Source organism: Palaemon carinicauda, chromosome 1, assembly GCF_036898095.1.
Source record: "Palaemon carinicauda isolate YSFRI2023 chromosome 1, ASM3689809v2, whole genome shotgun sequence".
Classification (NCBI taxonomy): domain Eukaryota; kingdom Metazoa; phylum Arthropoda; class Malacostraca; order Decapoda; family Palaemonidae; genus Palaemon; species Palaemon carinicauda.
Window position 1 is genome coordinate 109,542,717 of NC_090725.1, and position 20,341 is coordinate 109,563,057.

At 44.0% G+C, this 20,341-nt stretch overlaps 1 protein-coding gene across 1 annotated transcript in view; it reads right to left on the reverse strand.

The window, feature by feature from the left end:
- The window catches only part of LOC137653733 (asparaginyl-tRNA synthetase-like), a 114,437-nt gene extending 103,950 nt beyond the window's left edge, over window positions 1–10,487 (reverse strand). Inside the window, exons 1-3 of the mRNA XM_068387386.1 lie at window positions 10,405–10,487; window positions 8,381–8,502; window positions 8,034–8,203 (exon numbers count right to left, since the gene is read on the reverse strand). Coding sequence (XP_068243487.1) covers window positions 8,034–8,203; window positions 8,381–8,502; window positions 10,405–10,487 — 375 coding nt within the window. The remainder of the gene's footprint in view (window positions 1–8,033; window positions 8,204–8,380; window positions 8,503–10,404) is intronic.
- Window positions 10,488–20,341: the final 9,854 nt, after the last annotated feature.

Genomic DNA, 20,341 nt, shown 5'->3' on the forward strand with positions numbered 1-20,341 from the left:
GGGCAACGTACCGGTGTAGCTTCTTGTTGTCGCTCGTTGCGAAGAGGTCTATCTGCAGTCCTGGGACTTTGCGTAATATGAAAGAGAATGATCTTGCGTCTAGGGACCATTCTGACTCTATCGGGTTAAACCTGGATAGAGCGTCCGCTGTCACATTGCGGAACCCTTGAAGGTGGACTGCTGACAAGTGCCATCTCTTTTTCTCCGCTAGTCGGAGGATGGCCAGTATCACTTGATTTATGTGAGGCGATCTCGAGCCTTGTCAGTTTAGGCATCTTATTATTACGATTTTGCTGTCTAGAACCAGACAGATGTGGATTGAGCAGCGAAGTTTCAGTTTCTTCAGAGAGAAAAACTGCCATGGCTTTCAGAAAATTGATGTGGAAGGTTTTGAAGAGGGGAGACCAGGTTCCTTGGACTTTCCGATGATGAGAGTGACCTCCCCACCCCTCTTTTGAGGCATCCATGTGAACGGTGACTGACGGTGGAGGTGGTTGCAAAGGTACCTTGCTCTTTAGGTTCTTGGCCTCCGACCATGGCTTGAGTAGTGATCGTAGACGATTTGGTATCGGTCTTTGTAGATCCCTTCGAGCGTTTGATGCGTATTTTCTCCAAACTCCTGATGCATCTTTTAATTGTGCTCTCAATACTGGATCTGTCACTGAGGCAAACTGGAGGGACCCCAACACTCTCTCCCGTTGCCTTCTTGATATCCTGGCGGATTGAAGGAGTCTTTTGACAGATCCTGTTATCTCTTTCCTCTTCTTTGATGGAATGGAAAGGCAGTGTGACTGCAAGTCCATGGACGCCCAGCCACTGGAACTTTTGAGCTGGAGATAGTCGAGATTTTTTCAAGTTGATCTTGAATCCTAAGTGTTCCAGGAACTGGATCACTTCCTTGGAGGCTTGCATGCACTCTTCCTTGGATGCTGCCCACACCAGCCAGTCGTCCATGTAGGCTACCACCTGAATTCTCTTTAGGCGTAGTTGATGAATGACTGCATTTGCAAGCTTGGTGAATACCCTTGGAGCTATGTTTAGACCGAAGGGCATGGCTCTGAAAACGTACTTTCTTTTCTGTAGTTTGATTCCTAGGTAGGGGGAAACTTGACGGCTGATTTGAACGTGCCAGTACACATCCGTCAGGTCTATGGAGACTGTGTATGCCCGTTTGGGCAAAAGGGTCCTTATGTGTTGAAGCGTCACCATTTTGAACTTGTAGTTCACTATGAACTTGTTGAGTGGTGATAAGTCCAGAATGACTCTGAGCTTTTCCGAGTCCTTCTTCGGAACACAAAATAGCCTTCTTTGGAATCTGATGGACTTCGCCTTCCTTATAACTCTTTTTTTCAGGAGTTCCTGAATATATTCTTCCAGTATGGGGGTTGAGTGTTGGAAGAATTGAGGGAAGTTTGGTGGAGTTGAGCTCCAACTCCACCCTAGTCCGTTCTTGATTAGGCTGCGGGCCCAGGGATCGAAGGTCCAACGATCCCGGAAGAGGAGAAGTCTCCCTCCTACCGGTAGCATCTCACTTAGAGTGCTGGTTGGAGGATTTACCTCCTTGGCCACGTCCACCTTTGTTGCCCCTACCTCTGAAGGAGCGTCTAGAGGATCCTCAAAAGGATCCTCAAGACTTTGGCCTAAAGGTTGTTGACTGCCTTTCGAAGACTGGGGTGAACACAAGCAATTGGGTCGCCAGTGTTTGGGGCACCAGTTGGAAGGTGGTGGTTGGTTGTGCCACCGTCTGGGGCACTGTGGCCATGGGAAGCTGTTGCTGTTGTTTTGGCCAAGAGGGTGCTCTTGGTCGTTTCAATTTATTCTTTGGCTGGGGACCCTTATCAGCTGAAGATTTTCTTTTAGAGGACAAGCCCCACATGGAGAGGAGATTCCTGTTCTCCGTTGCGGCTTTGTCCACGACCTCTTTGACAACTTCGCTTAGGAAGAGGTCTTTTCCCCAGATATTGGAGGCTATCAGCATCCTTGGTTCGTGCCTCACCGCAGCCGAGGTGAACACGAACTCTCTACAAGCCCTTCGGGCTTTAATAAAATTGTACAGGTCCTTGGTGACTGTCGCCAAATGAGATTTGGCGAAGACCATGTACATATCTGGGGTGTCCGGGATGCTTGCCATAGTCTCTAGGCCAGTCTGCAGAGACATGGAAGCAACAAGACGTTCTTTTGTCTCCTGTTCCCTGCACAGGAGAAAGTCTGACAACTTCGGGAGGTCTTCGCCGAACTGTCGGCTGGCAATATCTGCCTCCAGCTTCCCGACTGTGAAGGTGTTGTGGACATCCTTCCAGTATGCATTGTTTGATGGAAGGGCGAGGGAAAAGGGTCTACACTCTTCCAGTGTAGGGCAAGGTTTCCCTGCCTCGACTGCCTTAAACCCTTTGTCCATAAAGAGGAAGGCACGTTTGGAGTCAGCAATAAAGGAGGGGTGCTTTTTGCTGAGAGCAGGCACCTTGGAGCTAGTAAAGGCCCTCTCCTTCAAGGTGGTTGTATATAAGGCCTGGGCCTTAGAGAGTTCGAGGACAATGGTCTCCTTTGGCTCTGTCTCCTCTTTGGATGCAGGTTCCGTCCTAAGACGGACATAGCAATCTGGATAGGCCCCCTTGCTGGGCCAAAACTCAATTTCCTCCACTGGGACAGTGCCCAGTTTCTCCGAGAGGAAGATCTCCCCCCCCCCCCGGACATTGGCATATGCTCTGCATATCTCCAGGGGTTGACGTCAGAGAAAGCAAGGAGATCCTTGACGTTCAGCTTCTTCGGGGCTAAACGTGTTGCAACCAGCTGATGCATTTCCGTCCGAAAAGAAGCCTCTTTCTTGGACGATTTCTTCTGAATGTCCTGCACCATAGAAAGCAGCAAGTGCAACGTACTCGTGATGGAATCTAACTGGGGTGCAGTGGAAGAAGTCGAAGGCACCGGCTCAGTCACCGCGGCTGATGATACCGAAATCGTTTCGGTTTTTTCGACTTCAGCCTCAGGAGGTACGTCATCCTCCTGATCCAGTTCCTCCACTAGGAGATTGTTCTCAGTCTCCTCCGAGACAACTGACATGTTGTCCTCCAATTGGATGCCCTGCAAGGCGTCCGATACGTCAGGTTCTACCGGAATCTGAACTAGGGGAATCTCAGGTTGAGCCTGGGGAATGATTGCATCCAAAGATGCCCTAGGGAAAAGACAAGCCCTCAGCCTGTCATTAGGAAGGTATGGGCCAGAGGTGTTCTTCTGAAAACCCCTGACCCATTTTTGCAGCGTCTCCCTTGCTGCATCCCTTGACTCAGTAGACTTTTGGTCATCAAAAGCCTCTTTCACCAGTTTATCAAAAACGGTACATACCTGTGGGTCCCAGTACTTGAGAGACCCCTTGGTGACTGCGCAGCGAGCATGGGCCCTGCACATGTCATGGCCGTAGAAGTTCTTACTACGGACCCTACAAAAGTTGTTCCCGCACTCGGGATGCTCCTCCTGTAAAGAAAGAAAAGCATATAAGTATTCGGTGAAATTTTCAGATTTCAGCATACATATTTTAAATAATATTAGCTTGGATAGAGTAAGCTAGAAAATAGGAAAGACACCTACTTGTGTTTCCTGTCCAGCCCATTGCTATGACCTCCTCCGATATTGAACACTAAATTCTTAACGAATTTTAGGGGAAGATGATATCCTCTGATATAAAGTGTCTTCTTAACACAATCTTCTAGGTTCAATATTGGGGATTAAAATAATGGTTGACAACCATTAAATGGTAGAGAGAATCGCTCTCTTATATGTGATGGTCTCACAATAGGCTGCCCATGAAGCACCTTGTAGGTTGGAAAAAACTTTTGGGCTACAGCACTGACTGTCGGCGGAATGCCACCAGTCCTGCCGGGCCTGCCGGAACATGTCGGGCCTGCCGACATATGCCGGCCTATTCTGGGCTATTGAAGGCAGTTACTGTCTTCAGAGTAATGGGCGGCAGGTCGCCAGCAGCGGCTTTGCCGGCCGGCAGCCGAAGGATCCCTCTATCAAGTAGGACCCGGCGGCAGCCAGCGGCAAATGTTTAGACTTTGGGTGGCCGGCTGCCGGCCGACAACTTAGTTGCCGGCAGCCGGTCATAGTATGTCTACTGTCGTTGGGTCGTCGATCAGCGACACCCATGGCAAGTGGCGGCAGAGCAACTGCCGGCCGACAGACAACGAACATGGCCGCTGGCAGTTACTAGCTGCCGGCGGCCGGCCAAGAAAAGGCAGAGAAAAAGAGAGGATGGAGGAAGAGCCTTTCCTTGCCGGCCTACATCCAGAATGAGGGTTCAAGTAGAAGGGGGAATTATATTCGGGCTTCCACCCAACCATATCTCATCCATATGGGCTATGGAAGGCAGTCCAAGAGAGGACTGAAGAACAGTCTAAAGAATATGAGGGTACCTGTCGGCAGCCGGCTCAGCCAGCGGCAGACAGGGAACCTCAGGCCAGTTCTTCAGATTACCCATATGGTCAAATGTAGAAAGACGGCCAGGGAGGGTGATGGCTCATCCAACACAAAAGAGACAGAGGGGAGGGGGTAAGTGTCCTATAAGTAAGGTAACACCCGAAGGCACTACCTAACTTGAAAGATTCTGATCTCATAAAGTAACCTCAAGTAGGGGAAATCATTTCCCCAGGTTGGGTTAGTCAAGTGAGAAAGCGGCACACAGGACACAATCTCACAAGAGAACAGAATCTCGTACCAGAGATCTTAGGCAAGGAAGAAATCATTTCTTTGGTCTAAGATCTACCAGCACAGGACTGTCTGCTAGACCAAGGAAGGAGGAATTGTCATACAAAAACCTCCACGTATGGTCTAGGGAGGTCTAGCCTCCTGTAAAGACAACTTAACCTGACTTGGGAAATCATTTCACCAAGACAGTAAGATGCCTAACACAAACTTATTACTCTGATGTCCCGTTCTAAGCTCAAAAACCGACTCGGTGGTTAAGAGAAAGAAACGAAACACCCCAGTAAAACTTTGCCAGAACTCAGTTCACAGCAAAGCTAACTGAGGATAGCCTAGGCTAATCAGAGGGAAGGGGGATTGCTCTTAAATCTCGCCAGGAGATTAGTATCGACTTAAAAGGTATAGGAGGTGTCAGTCTACCCTTAAAAGACAATACAAGAGCAATGGGGACATGTATGAAAGTATACTAAAGCCCCTAGGCTAGCAGCCTAGGAGCATTGAGAATCGTTCACCGAGACTCTCTTGTATACTATCTTGGAAGAGGAAAATTTTATGCAGTAATATCTTAATTGTATAAAATATTGCCTGAGCTTCAATAAAACTTTACCAGGAAGGTTAAATCATGCATGAAGTGTGTAGGTCCCTAGGCTAGGAAGCCTAGCACTCGTGAGGCTCGATCATAAATAGCCAAATCCATGACAACAATGACGTAATATAAAAATCCCTAGCTAAATTTCTAAATAGCTAAAGTTATTAAAGCAAATAATGCGGGGAAGTCGTTCTGGCTAACTAAATGTACAAGAAAGAACGACTGCGTCCATGACGCCATCCGGCTGGCAACAGCTCTTGTTCCGTTAATTACGATCTCAAACGAAGAGCAAAACTGGCAAGAGCTTACATTTACACAATTCAAAGATATTACTTAACTTTCCAGAAGCAGATGAGGCTGGTGAAGACATCATAGCGACAAATAAACTCCAAAATAGCCAAAGATAACACGGGATAACACCGGTCAAAAAAGTTACGGCAGAAAGAAATGGCTTGGTGGCGCCGCGCGGTGGCGATTTGGTGCACTATTTACAGTACGGTAGGAGCGTCTCCTTTTTAACGACTCTCCTATATTCTTGCCACTTTTTCCCCTCGAAGCGAAAGCGCTATTAGGGGTGTAGATAGCTATGAGACGTGTCAAGAATACGTCCTCTGATATTACGCGATATCCCTTTTTAAATTTTAAGGGATATTCGCTCCAGGAGTTAGAATTCTGGATACCTATGGTAAATTCTCTGGGATATATCACTGTAGTCAAATATACCTAGGAAGCTACTAATGAAGGAACTTCCATCAGGAAAACATGGCCTAAGCCCAAAAATGATATTTTCATAATAAAATAAATTTTTGAAAATACTTACCCGCTTGTTATATAAGAATGGCTATAGTCCCTGGACGCTCCGGCAGAAATTCAAAACTCGTGGCAATCGCAGATATGCCAGGTGTACACTAGCGCCCTGGCAGTAGACAGGCCGAACCATTCCAACCAATTCAGACCTTCCATGCCCCTTGGTCTCTAAAGGGGAGGAGGGTGGGATTATAACTTATATAACCAGCAGGTAAGTATGTTCAAAAATTTATTTTATTATGAAAATATCATTTTTAGACATAAAACTTACCCGCTGGTTATATAAGAATGGCTGATTGACACCCTTGGTGGTGGGTCAAAGACAGCAACATAATTGGAAATTCACTTAAGAGTTAAATATAACAACTTAAGAGGCTCGTACATGCTAAGAAGCTGACTTCAATGGTTCTCTGTCTCATTCTGCCTGCTATCCTTACGAGATCCAGCGGTCCACCCAGGGGGCTGAAGATCTCTAGGAGCTGTCAAACGGTGCAATAACCTATAACTTGACAGGACCTCAACTAATACCCTTGTTCCGGGCGCTCTTAAGGAACAAAATGACCACCTGACTAAATCAAAGATTGCGGAAGATTGTCGACCAATCTTCACGTACAATCATAAAAACATATATAAAAGTTCCAAGAGGAGAACAGGGGTACTAGGGATTTAGGGAAATGTAGTGGTGGATGTTTCACCTACTACTGCACTCGTTGCTACGAATGATCCCAAAGTGTAGCAGTCCTCACAAAGAGTCTGCCTACTGTATAAGTAATGCAAGGTGAATACAGGATTACTCCTTCAAAAGGCTGTATGCACGATGCTTTGCAGAGAACATTTTTGTTTAAAAGCTACAGAAGTTGCCACAGCTCTAACTTCATGAGTCTTTACTCTTTAGACAGCTTAAGGTCTGCCTCACCACAGTGTGAGTGAGCCTTTCTAATTAAGGTCTATAAGAAAAGAAAGGGCGTTTTAGACATAAGGTAGCGCAGGCTTCTTGACTGCGCACCAAAGAGCCTCTGAATAGTCTCTTAACTCCTTTAGTCCTGTCCTGATAAAACTTCATCGCTTTAACCGGACAAAAACTCTCTTCAACTCTTCACAAACCAAATCCGAGAGAATAGTGATTTCGAAAGATTTAGGCCATGGATGAGAAGAACGTTTGTTTATGACCAAGAATCCAAGTTGCAAGGAGCATATGGCTTATCCGTTTCTGAAGCCCATGTTCTTGCTAAAAGAGTGAACTTCAAAGACTCTCAGCTGTTGCCAAACTTACTAAGAAAAAGTCTTCAAAGTCAGATCTTAAAAGAGAAGCCGAGTGTAAAGGCTCGAATCCGTCACTGCGCGGAATTTTAAAACAACCTCTAAATTCCAGGCTGCGAATCTTGCTGACGCTTCTTAGTCATCTCAAACGATCTGAGAAGATCTAGAAGGGCTTTATTTGATAGATCCAATTTCCTGCGTCTGAAGACAGCTGCCAGCACACTCCTGTACCCCTTGATGGTCGAGGAGGAAAAATTGTGCTTTCTTATAAGGTCAAAAATAAACAAAACTCTTCCAACGCTGATAAGAAAAATAATAGTAAATCCAGCACTCACACTATTGCCTCTTGCTGCAGTCAAATAAAAAAAGCATTCGCTCCGAAACAATTACCATTCTCCTAACCTAGCTAAAAGTAAACAAACAACCTCATTTATACCAAGTCTTTCTCACAACAAACAATCGATACACTAACTACACACACACACACACACACACACACACACACACACACACTCACTCTCTCTCTCTCTCTCTCTCTCTCTCTCTCTCTCTCTCTCTCTCTCTCTGGCAAACAAAATATAAATAAAAATAAAACAAAAATTAATCCTCCACATTCCTCCCTCCCTTACTTTGCCAAATCCTTCTCACACAACACTTACTTTATTTTTTTCATTACCCAGTCGCAGTCAGGAACGGGACCTCTACTCCGAGTAACTGGGCCTCCATATACTCTCTCATTCCCTTCTTCCTTATCACAGTCATTCGCTACATTAAAACTATTCCTATCTAAATCCCTATCATCTAATATATCATGTACAATCATATCTACCTTGCTCTCATCTGGCCCTAAAATTACACTCATTTCTGTAATCAGTTCATCCATTTCAACAAAAACATTCTCAACTTTAGCAAAAGATTCATTCATGCTACTTATCATTCTCCTATCTCTCATTCTTGCATTCGTCATCCTTTCTTTTACATCATCTAACGAAAAGCCACACACACTATAAGTATCACTCATACTCAGCCACGTTTCATCAGTATTAATACATTTATCTTCCACACTCACTTGTACATTTACACCCTTGTCATGCCTATTCTGGTTCCTACCTATGCCTATAACTTTCCCTTGCACTTTATCCTCACTGAAAATTTTTCAAAAGCTTCTTTTTCCTATATTCAACTAAGACTAATTGCTTATTTGCTAATCCTAACTTCTCATGCATACTAGGTTCATACTTACTCATTTCCAACCAATTATTCATCCCATTCTCACGAAAATTGATCCTATTCCTTCTACATACACAGGAGGACTCACCCAGGTGAACCCTCCTACACTCTAGTTTCCCGAACATCCTAGCTGACTTAATCCCTTCTTCCTACATACTCTAGCTACATGCCCATCTGCACCACATTCAGCACACTTACCCCGCGGCTCCTTGCACATTCTAGCATAATGACCATCCTTACCACAATTACCACAAATCATATTCATACGATTACTACGACATCCACTCGCTATGTGCCCAGTCATACCACACCGATAACATTTTACCCCTTTCTCTTTCTTGCACTCGCTAATTCTATGCCCTACCTCACCACATCCAAAACAAGCACTTAGAGCCCATCTACATTTATTCTTCTTATGTCCTACTTTCCCACATCTATAACACTTCTCTTCATGGATACAACTACCTGACCTACCTTGCTTCGCACTAGCACTCCTATCCCTCCAAACCTGATTCCCTTGCCTAAACCCTTCATTTGTCCTTACAGGTATTCCCACATTACTCGCCCTAACACTCCTATCTACTACACTATCAGCTACCCTCATCGGTCCTCTCATAACAGCATCTCTAAAACTAACAAATTCTGGCACACTTTCCTTCATTCCAGTTCTTACACTCACAGATTTGCTTTCTTTCATACACCTATCCAACTCGTAATCCTCAACTATCTCTAAAATATCATCCCATTTCAGTCTTTCTTTCGTCCACCTCATTTTCCCCTTCCATTTCAAATTAATAAACTCAGCAACATTCTCAGCTACAGTAGCCAAAAACTTCTTCATTAACTCCTTATTCTCATTTATGCCTTCATCCCCATACTTCTTCCTAGCTAACGTTTCCAACCTACATACATACATCGATATCGCTTCTCCTACATTCATCCATGCCTCATCAAAATCATTCTTACGCTTATACCTAACACTCCCTTTCATACGTTTTACCTGCTCAATTATTCTCTTTTTCACACTTTCATAATCAACGTCACCTACACTCATTATCACACCATACATCGTCAACAAATACCCAGTCAAATATTCTCCTAACTCCCTAGCCCAAACTCTCTTACTTTCACCATACTTATCCTGACAATACCTCTCATACTCCTTGAAAAATTCATATACATCCCTACTACTATGCTCATTGAACCTTTCACACCTCAGTACCTCTCTCATAAACACTGTCTTACAAACTTCAACTTCATTCTCACTATCTTCACTGCCTACTCCCTTGTTACCTTCTTCCTCATTTGAATATAATGAATCCACTTCAACACTTAAATTCCTATCCTTAACCATTCCCTTCTTACCCTTTTTCTTACTTACTACTTTCACCCATTCACGATCATCCTTGCTATCATCCTGACACTTTTTCTTCTCTTTCTTCATATCACTTTTACATTTCTTCTCATTCTTCCTATCACATTTCTGTTCATCCTTACTATGCTTAATTCCCTTATCTTCAATCTCACTATCACTATTACTATTACTATCACTACCACTTCCTTTCCTATTATCTCCTACCTTAACCTTCTCTTCCACTAGCAACCCTTTACCCGTAGCAGAGGCCACTCCTCCGACTGCTCCTTCACCCATGAAAGTTTTCATCATTCCCATTACTTGCCCCATCATAGCTTCCATTCGTTTCTCCATTCGTTCTTCATTCTCTCGCATCCTCATCTCAACACCCTCTTCCACTCTCTCTACAGTTCCTTGAATTTCCCTCAGTTTCCTATGCATCTCTTCATTCTCGCCCCTTAACCACTTATTCTCTTGCAACAATTTCTCCTCACACTCCTTACTCAAATGCAATTCCTCCGTTAATACCTTTAATTGCTCTTCCATTTTTCATCAACCTTAATCCTAATTCCGTCCTTCGTCCAACAATCCAGCTTCCTATCCCACCTCAGCAGTCCCTGTTCGGGCGCCAAAATAATGTTGCGGGATGTTGCAATAACAACCCCCACACCCTTGATCACACTAACTGACAATTGTCTCTACAAAACAAACTTTCCCCTTACGTTATCATAAACTGGACTCTTAGACAAAAGGACAAAAAAACAAAACATGACCTTAATACTATATTACTTACAAACTAAAACAATTAAAAAAATTTTTCAAATAACCAAAAAATGTCAATCACGAAACCTTAATACTAAAAGAAAGACAAACAAATCCCCAAACCTAAATCTTCAAAAACAAAATACAGTAAATACATGTTAGAGCACAGACACCGTCGCCAATACTCAAAAATACCCTCACAAACCCGACATGACACAGTTCGTAAACAGTACAAAAAAAAACACAAACTAAAATAATAATCACAGCCAAGTTTGCAATATTTATACAGTATGTATAATTGTGTGTGGACACCGTTGTCCATACAAGGCCCAAGAGACCTTCACAGCCCACTGCCACAACTTATTGGCAAACGATAGTACCCCGAGTCAAACTACCACACTCACTTTCTATATCGGGACTAATTAATCATAGTCATCATCATCATCACAATCTTTATCAGTGATCCAAACGGAAAATCCTTCAAACGGGCTGGGTCATTATGGCATCAATATCAATAAAATCGTTAGGAGCAATCAAATCATAATCATAATCGTAGTCCAGGTCGTCAACAAGTAAATAAATCTGAGCAGTCGTATCAAGTTCTGTTACAGGCCAAGTCGTCAACAATCAAGTAAACATTCAAGGGAACTCTCTCCAAAGGAGGAATTACAGCCTGCAAAAAAAAAAGAAAAACACTTACGAACACTCCTAACTAACTAATCTATCGCACTATAATCAAGATAAATAATAAATTGTTCCTATCATTCACAATCACGACAAGCAAAGATAAACAAAACTGTACTTACTCAAAAATAAACAAAACTCTTCCAACGCTGGTAAGGAAAATAATAGTAAATCCAGCACTCACACTATTGCCTCTTGCTGCAGTCAAATAAAAAAAGCATTCGCTCCTAAACAATTACCATTCTCCTAACCTAGCTAAAAGTAAACAAACAACCTCATTTATACCAACAGTCTTTCTCACAACAAACAATCGATACACTAACTACTCTCTCTCTCTCTCTCTCTCTCTCTCTCTCTCTCTCTCTCTCTCTCTCTCTCTCTCTCTCTCTCTCTGGATTTGGCAAACAAAAAATAAATAAAAATAAAACAAAAATTAATCCTCCACAAAGCTAGGCTTGTTGATAAGTAGCATCAACAAAGCGTACCTCATGCTGTGAGGTTAAGACCTGATCGCGTGTAACCAGCGAGTGTTCAACATACTTTATGCCAATGGCTTGACGCGAGGGAGCGTTAGCTGCGCGGCCAGAGTCGCGAAGGAGAGACAACAATCTGTCTATACTGCTGTAAGAAAAAGACTTGACTGTATGGGGCTAGCATGCGACCAGATTGCCGCATGCGTTTGCATTGCCGTATGGTGTCAGCGTGCTGTTTGTGTTCACCTTGCCGTGAGGTTACAGCGCGCTGTCTGCGTCCCGCCTGTTGCAAATCTACAGCGTGCCGCGAGCAGGCGACAGAATCGCGTCTGGTCAGTGGCGCAAATAAGCAACTGATTGTCTATCATGACGCGGGGAAAAAACCTGACTGACCTTATCCAGCATATGTCTAGGCTGACACATGCGTCTAGGTTGCAGTGGGATTTCAGATTGATCAGTTTGCCGAGAGCTGTCCGCGTGTAGCATGCGTCCGCATAAGCGATAGTCGCGTGTCCCGCAGAATGCGAAGGTGAGACAACTTGTTGAAAGGATCAACTTTGACTGTTAGAGTCTAGCATACGACCAGACTGGCGTCTGTGTCTGCGTGAGGGAGAGACCAGACTGGCGTCTGCGTCTGCCGTGAGGGAGAGACCAGACTGCAACATGCGTCTGCCGTGAGGGAGAGACCAGACTGCAACATGCGTCCGCTCTAACGCTTGCCGTAACGCGAGCTGATCACTGCGAGGAAGCGTTGCTGAGTATCGGAGAACTACGCTGTTTGATACTATCGGAAGACCGTTTTCTTGGTCTATAGCTGTCCTTAGATTCTTTTAGGTGAAATTTTTCTGCTCGAGAATCGTAAGCGCCAAAAAGAGATGAAATTGACCTCTTTAGCTTAGACATAACATACACTCGCGGGGCACCGTGTGCGCTAACTCAGGCGTGAGCGATCGCTGTGAGAGATCATCAACCGTAGTCCCGTGAGCGACATGGGAAAGTCATTATGACATTTCCAGCGCGCCTTGTGCGCGACCTGAACGTACCTAATGCTGCGAGATATCGTCAACAGTAGTCGGATGGCCCCCAGAGGACAGTACTAGACATTCCCCCAATCTGGGGGAGGAGAAGAAGCGTGAACAGAAGTAAACTGAGCACCTTTTCCCCCTACGCAATTTTTGGTGCTGACACGTCGCCGCCTTCCGAAAAGAAAACCTCCGGCGAACATCAGTTACTGCAGGATAGATTATTCGGAGACATACGACTCATGAAAGGTCTTGAACGTATTGGTTGGTGTCAACCAAGTCTAGGTTTTGCGTCCTTCGACGAGGACGAACGCTTTCTTCCTGGAAAGTGCATAAGATTCCAGAGGAAGAGTTAGGTTTGTATGCGACTTGTCTGACTTCCGCCTCTCTCGTCGAAGAAAACACGCTCGATTGCTTCCAGCTTAAGCATCGCGACACGCCTGCTGCGAGGGTAAGTCCTGTTCGCGTGCGTTTATGACGAGTAACTTCCTAGTCTAGCAGAAAGGGAAAACGTAAAACGCCATCCTCGTCAGGGAACTGCGTCCTATTATGCAGAAAAATGTCACAAGATCCGTAATGCCATAGCGATGATGAACTGATCGCTTCAAGACCATCAAATTTCGCTCTGCTTAAGAGATTACGTCACATGGTTGTGACATCATAGTTCGTCAATCGAAGGCGAAGAAAACACCTATACTTCGTCATTCCAAAGCCGAGAGCGAACGTCTTGGAATGCATCGACAGGATCGCTCGGTGGAACATACGTTTAGCGCACAAGGTCCGCGATATACCTTACCCTTCCAACATTCCTTCTCCCAGGGGTTGGGAAGTAAGAGGTGTCGGGCTAGGAGTAAGTCGGACACGAACGAATACATCCTCCAGTGCACTGTGTTATGTTTACGAGCCAATGAACATTTGCGTTTTTAACTACTGTATATTACATTAAATCATAAAAGATCTGCCCATTGTGGGAGATATACTCTTACGCTATATTTTCATAAAGGCCTTAATGCACTTTCTGCTGTTGCAGCTGCAGGCGCTGCTGCATCAACCTCTACAGTTAGGTTCGTTATGCTGCATTGAGGACGCGTTATTGCACTGACCTATCAGCACTGTCTCTTTGCACTGTTACTCTTCTGAGAACGATTTAATGTTAATTTATTTATTTTCTTATTTCCTCACTGAGCCATCTTTCCCTACTGGAGCCCTTTGGCTTAAAGCATCTTGCTTACTCAACTAGGGTTGTAGCCTGGCTAGTAATAATAATAAAATAAACAGAGACACCTTCGACGCACCTAGCGAAAAACTCTCAAGTCGGAACGAGGAGCAGCAGGTACAAAATAAAAGGGAAGCTCTTCAGAAAAAACTCATGAGTTTCTGAAAGTCACTCCCTTCCTCCTACAAGTCTCTATCCTAGGTAGAGAAGTCTTTATTCCTAGGAGTCAACTCCTTAGGATTCTGAATTCTGACCTCAATGCTTAGAGGTTTTAATTCTAGCTCTCCCAACCAAGAATTAGCCCAGCAGGCCTTGGTCCGAGAACATATCTTTCTAGTTAAGATTTATTTCTTAATATAGCGCCTGGCGCAACAATGATCCAACGCTAGACGTTCATGGTCATGTAGACATCAAAGTCTATTGTCATGGGTAGCATAGTGTCTGACTGACGCTGCCGCTACCGCTTCGCCCCGTTACCGCTCCGCCCTGCTACCACGTCTGACTGAGACTGACGCTGCCGCTCCGCCCCACTACCACGTCTGACTGAGACTGACGCTGCCGCTCCGCCCCACTACCGCGTCTGACTGACGTTGCTGTCTGTCATGCCGCTTGGTGGCATGCTCTGCTGCCTGGCGATCGTCGGAGCGCCTGGATAGACTGACACTCGGCGCTATGAGTGGTCAGTTGACGTTGAGAAGCAGGTACTCGAAGCGATGCATCCACCTTCTCCCGCCGTTGAACATTGCGGCTGGTAGGCCTTGTGCGACAACGAGTCATCACCGGAATAGGCAGGTCGCCTGTGCGACAACGCGTCAAAACCGGAATCGTGACACCCAACCGCATTGTCAACAGCAGACTGATAAGACTGCATAAACGAAGATAGTTGCTGTTTCATTTCTAACAGCAAAGACCAATTAGGATCAATCTTTGGCGACACGCGTGCAGCATTTTCAAACACGAACCCGCCTTCTTCGTCGTTTCCATAGCGCTCCCCACTTTCGGGAGACGAACACCCTTCTGGTGGAAGTGGCGGCACCACGTCCGCGCTGCATGAATTGTAACACACGAAGAATGATTCTAATTTTGTTTTCAGCTTCGCGCCTGATGCGCGTCATCGCTTTATGTTAGAAAACACTTTTACCTCGCTTTACCTATAGCGAGGGTGAGCGTTCTGGGGATCGACAGAAAACGCTCGAGGGGACTTCTGTCCGGGTCTTACAAGACGGTAAACGCCAGGCTACGCCTCTCGATTCTTTTCGCCACACGACGCAACTTCTCCCCTGGGTCCGGGAGCTTGAAAGAGGTCTAAGGCTAGGATAACGACAGGTCCGAACAGAAGCACCCTCCACTAAATTGAATAAAATTCACTGCACTAATTTAGTACTAAAAATTTGCATTTTACTTTGGTAAAAATTATATTTTCATAATTGTTTAAAAACCAAAGAATACACGCTCTCAAACAAAATGACCCCCGTAGAGAGAGACTTACTATTCTGTTAATTGTTTGAATAGGAATGCAAAAGTCACTGAATCCCATATAAATGCAACAAAATATTAAACATAAAATATTAACATATACCTTAATAGATATAAGAAAAGAATATATCTATAAATCAAAATTAACCCTTATATTAAGGGGTTCCAATAAAAGGCGAATTATCACCTGTAACAATTGGAACATCTACAATTATTATACGAACAATTTTAGTATTACAAAAACCAACAAGTAAACAATGATACACAGAATCGTGAGCTACATTGATTGTCAAGAATACTACGTCGTATATACATTAACTGAACCATAACTTCCTTTAATCTTTGACTAAAGAAAAATACTAAAAGGACCAATTAACTGCAAAATAACATGTTCCTTTTATCTACTACAACTTAAAAACTTGAGTTTGTAAGAAGAATGCACTATTCATAAAAATCGATACAAAGAGAAATCGTAATATCGTAACGATAAGATTGAAAACTGCGTAGCATAAATAAACTGAACACTAGTTACTCTTTGAAAACAGATCGAAGATTATCCAAAGAAAACCTATTAAAAGGACAAAAATTTCCTTAAAATAACAAAATCCTTTAAATTACAACTTAATATTTCGTAAGAAAGTACAGTACAGTGAGCCCTCGCTACTTCGCGGTTCGACCATCGCGGATTCACCACTTCACAGGTTTTTTTCATAACCCATATATATATACATATCGCGGATTTTCCGGAAATTTTGAAAATACCGCGATATCTGAAGACCCCAAATACGATATTTCGTTATCTGTAATTCCATTAATACTGTAATTAGTAATATCTGCTCTTACTGATTGTTCATTGCATTACATATGACATATAATTCAGCACAGAAAGAAATAAAACACGAAAAGAGAATGTGATCATACGATAATTCAGTACAGTACTGTATACAGTACGTAGTAAAATTAAATCGAACATAAAACGCAAATCAGATGCAGTCATACCATATTAGAATGGTGTAAGGCTGCTGATGGCTACTACTGTACTACAAATGTAATGGATGTGCTTCTTTTCCATGAATCTTTTGTATGTATACGTACGTAGTACTGCATCCAATAATATTCTTTGTTGTAAAAATCACATCTCGAATAAGCGTACGAGAGTACGAGAGAGAGAGAGAGAGAGAGAGAGAGAGAGAGAGAGAGAGAGATAGAGAGAGAGAGAGAGAGAGAGAGAGAGAGAGAGTGAGACACATCCTACAACAAAACAAGCGTAAAATAGCGTACGTAAAGCTGTATTATTATCATTATTATTATTATTATTGTTGTTGTTGTTATTAAAATTATTATTGTTATTATTATTATTATTATTATTATTATTATTATCTATTATTATTATTATCATTATTATTATTATTATTATTATTACTGTATACGTAGGGTACCTTGTACTTTGAATTGGTAACCTACGTAGCATATAAGACGGATTGTGATTGGTTCAAGCGCTGATAGATGACGAATCAGAACCCAAGTTTTGTAATCTAGCCTGTGATTGGTGTTTTGACCGCTTCTCCAACCCGCAGCATCTTTTCGCGGTCACTTTCTCTCCCGCCGTATCGCTGTGTAGACGTTGTTAAGTTATTGTGAACTTTAATCTGTGCTGTGCGTGACTGTTTTAAGTTGAACTTTTTGTTAAACTTTCTGTTAAACCCTACTGTACAATGGCTCCCAAGCGTTCTGCTTCTACTAAGGCTGGTAGTGAGCCTAAACACCACCGAAAGATGATGATGATTGCTGAGAAGGTGACGCTCTTCAATATGTTGAAAGAAGGCAGAAGTTACGCGGCCGCAGACCTTGAAGACCTGACGAAATCGGCCAGTGAAGAAGACAGTGAAACACAGGAAGAGATCCAAGAAATTGTCGAAGAAACGGGCTTAACATTAGAACGGCTTGCCAAGCTCTGCAACCTTGCGAAGGAGGTGAAAGAAATGTTGCAAGAGTGGGACGAGGATATGGTTCGGTCTATGCAATTCTGCAACAAAATCGATGAACACATGACTCCCTACAGGATGCTCTTCAAGCGAAAAAAGAAGCAGCGGCAGCAACTTCCGATCACAATGTTTTTCCAGCCTCGCAAAAAAGAGCCAGTTCCTCCTGCTACTATGCCCTCGGAAGAAATTGAAGAAGTGTCCCAGGAAGAAGTTGAAGAGGTGTCCCAGGAAAAGACACCTCCGTCTGAAGAGACGTAAAATACTATCATTGGTTGCACAGTAGAAGACATCATCAGCTTCATCATCATCATTTCTACTGTGCAGCAAATTCATCGCCATCATCATTCAAGTTTTTCTTGAACTTCTTTCGTGGTGAGTAAAGTAACAATCTTTATCTTTTACTTTAATATTCTAACATTTTAATATTTGTGCCTGTTTTAGTTTAGTACTGTATGCATTAAGTTAAAGGGAAGGTTTTAAAAGTCTGAAGAGTATACATGTTGTAACCTATCATATTTTTTTTGTTTAAAATTTACATTTATGTACGTAAAACAATCTCTCTCTCTCTCTCTCTCTCTCTCTCTCTCTCTCTCTCTCTCTCTCTCTCTCTCTCTCTCTCTCTCTCTCTCTCTCTCTCTCTCTCTCTCGTAAATTGTTTTCCTGCTTTGCTACGTACAGTATGTACTGTATGATTTTATATAGATACGGTAAATAATATTTGTAATAACATATTTTCTAAAAGCTTTTACTGTAAATATCATTTTTGGGCTCAAACCATGTCGTCCTGATGGAAGTTCCTCTAAGGTAGCTTCCTAGGGTATATTACAACTACGGCGATATTCCCAGAGAATTTACCTTAAGGTACCCAGAATTCTAACTCCTGGAGCGAATATCCCTAATAAAAGAGCCAGGGATATCGTATAAATCAGAGGACGTATTCTTGACACGCCACATGGCAATCTGTACCCCGAACAGAGTTAACACTTCGTAGGGGTCAAATGGCAAGAAAACGAAAACGAGAAAGAAAAGGGGAGAGCCGTTCGTAAGGCCCTCTCTTCTCCCGTTTCGTAAGCGTGCCCTGCGCCGATTCTGGCGCCATCTCCATTCCTTTTTGCGTAGCTTTACAACTCGGTGTTTTTTCCTGTGTTTCTACCAAAATCTTGGATTTTCTCTCATATTATGCTTTCTCCAACTTCTTCTGCTTCGGATAAGTTGAGTACTATTTCTTTTATGTATAAATGTAGGCTCTTGTTTAAAATTAAAGTAATCAAAAGAGTTATCTTTGATACAAGAGCTGTTGGCTGCTGGAGGCGTCATGGACGCTGTCGCTCGCTAGAATAGGATTTATTTGTTAGCAAGAGCGACGTTCCCAGCCCCCTGCGCTTTAATAATTAGCTGCTTAGCTTAATTAGGAATTCTGTTATGATGCGATAGTAGTGCGCCTGGCGAAAGATTTGCCTAGGCTGACCAACACTAGTCTTCGTAGCCTAGTTGTTGGTCCTTGTACTTCCTGCATGATAATTAGTCTTCCAAGGGTGATTTTATATTGCTTAAAGCGTTAGGCAACGTTATACATATAAGCCCTTTTCGAGTAATTTCCAAGATAGTATTGGAGTGAGTTTCGGTGATTTAGGTAATCGATTCTCTTAGTGCCTAGGCTAGGTTGTCTTAGGTCTTTATAATATTATCTGTTTCCCCGTTTGCTCCCTTCTCTTCGGGGAAGGGGCAAACCCTTTCCCTCTGTTTAAGCCTTAGGCTTAACTCTAGTGGTTTGTTTGAATTAATTTTCAAATATAACTATGCTGGAGTAGTACTGTACCTTCCTGCTCCAACTGAATTGGTTCAGAGGGGGACAGTACAGCAGTGTATTAGTCTGAGTCCGTGTTGGTCTAGCGTGGGGCAGAGTCTCCCTTGCTGCCTGACACGGGCATAGGAGGTTTATCCTCCTTGAATCACCTTGGAAGGTTACGGTAATTATGATCCCTTCGCTCGGTGACCCCTTAGACTTGTCCTCTTTGCTGTTCCGGGTTCGGGATATGTTCCCTTTCCGGAATAGCAATTCCTTCCTTGCCTTGGTTTTAGGGAGGCAGCCAGTAGTGCCGGCCTCCCTCCCTGGATCTCTCTGGCTGAGATGAGCTTTCTTAGTTTGGAATGATCCTTAACCAAGGCAAGGTTGGACAGGACCCTCTGTCCTTCCCTTCTATTTTTCCGTTTCCTTTGTGTCAGTCGTCTCACATCCGTACCTAGCATAGGTTGGGATGGGGAGCTGACGTGGTCCCCTGTCGGCCGGCAGAGTGTGCCGACCGGCAGAGGCCCTATCCTTTGAGTGCTGCCCGGTCCTTCCTTGGTCCCTCAACCGCTGCCGTCTGTAGTTTCAGTAAGCAGTGGTTAGGAAGCCTGACTTAGTGTCTCCCCTTCCTCTCGGCACTCTTTCGGGTGTCGGGCGCGGAGGTACATAGCCTCTTGGCCCGGCACCCATTCTGTTGTCTTCTCTTGTGTTGTCCTTGCCGTCTGCCGGCCTAGTGGCCGGCCGTCGGTAGGGGGGTGTTCGCTAGTTCTCTTGCTGTCGGTCGGCGGTGGTTTTATGCCTTTGCTGGCCGGTCTCCTTGCTCACCTGCCGGCCGCTATGAGTGGCGGCCGGCAGCCGGGCGCTACCTGGTGTGGATGCCAGCCGGCAGGGTTTACTCACCGCTGCCGGGCCGGCCTGCTACATCACTCGGTTGGCCGGCCACTATGAGTGATGGCCGGCAGCTGGGTGCCAACCGGGTAGCTACGGACCGGC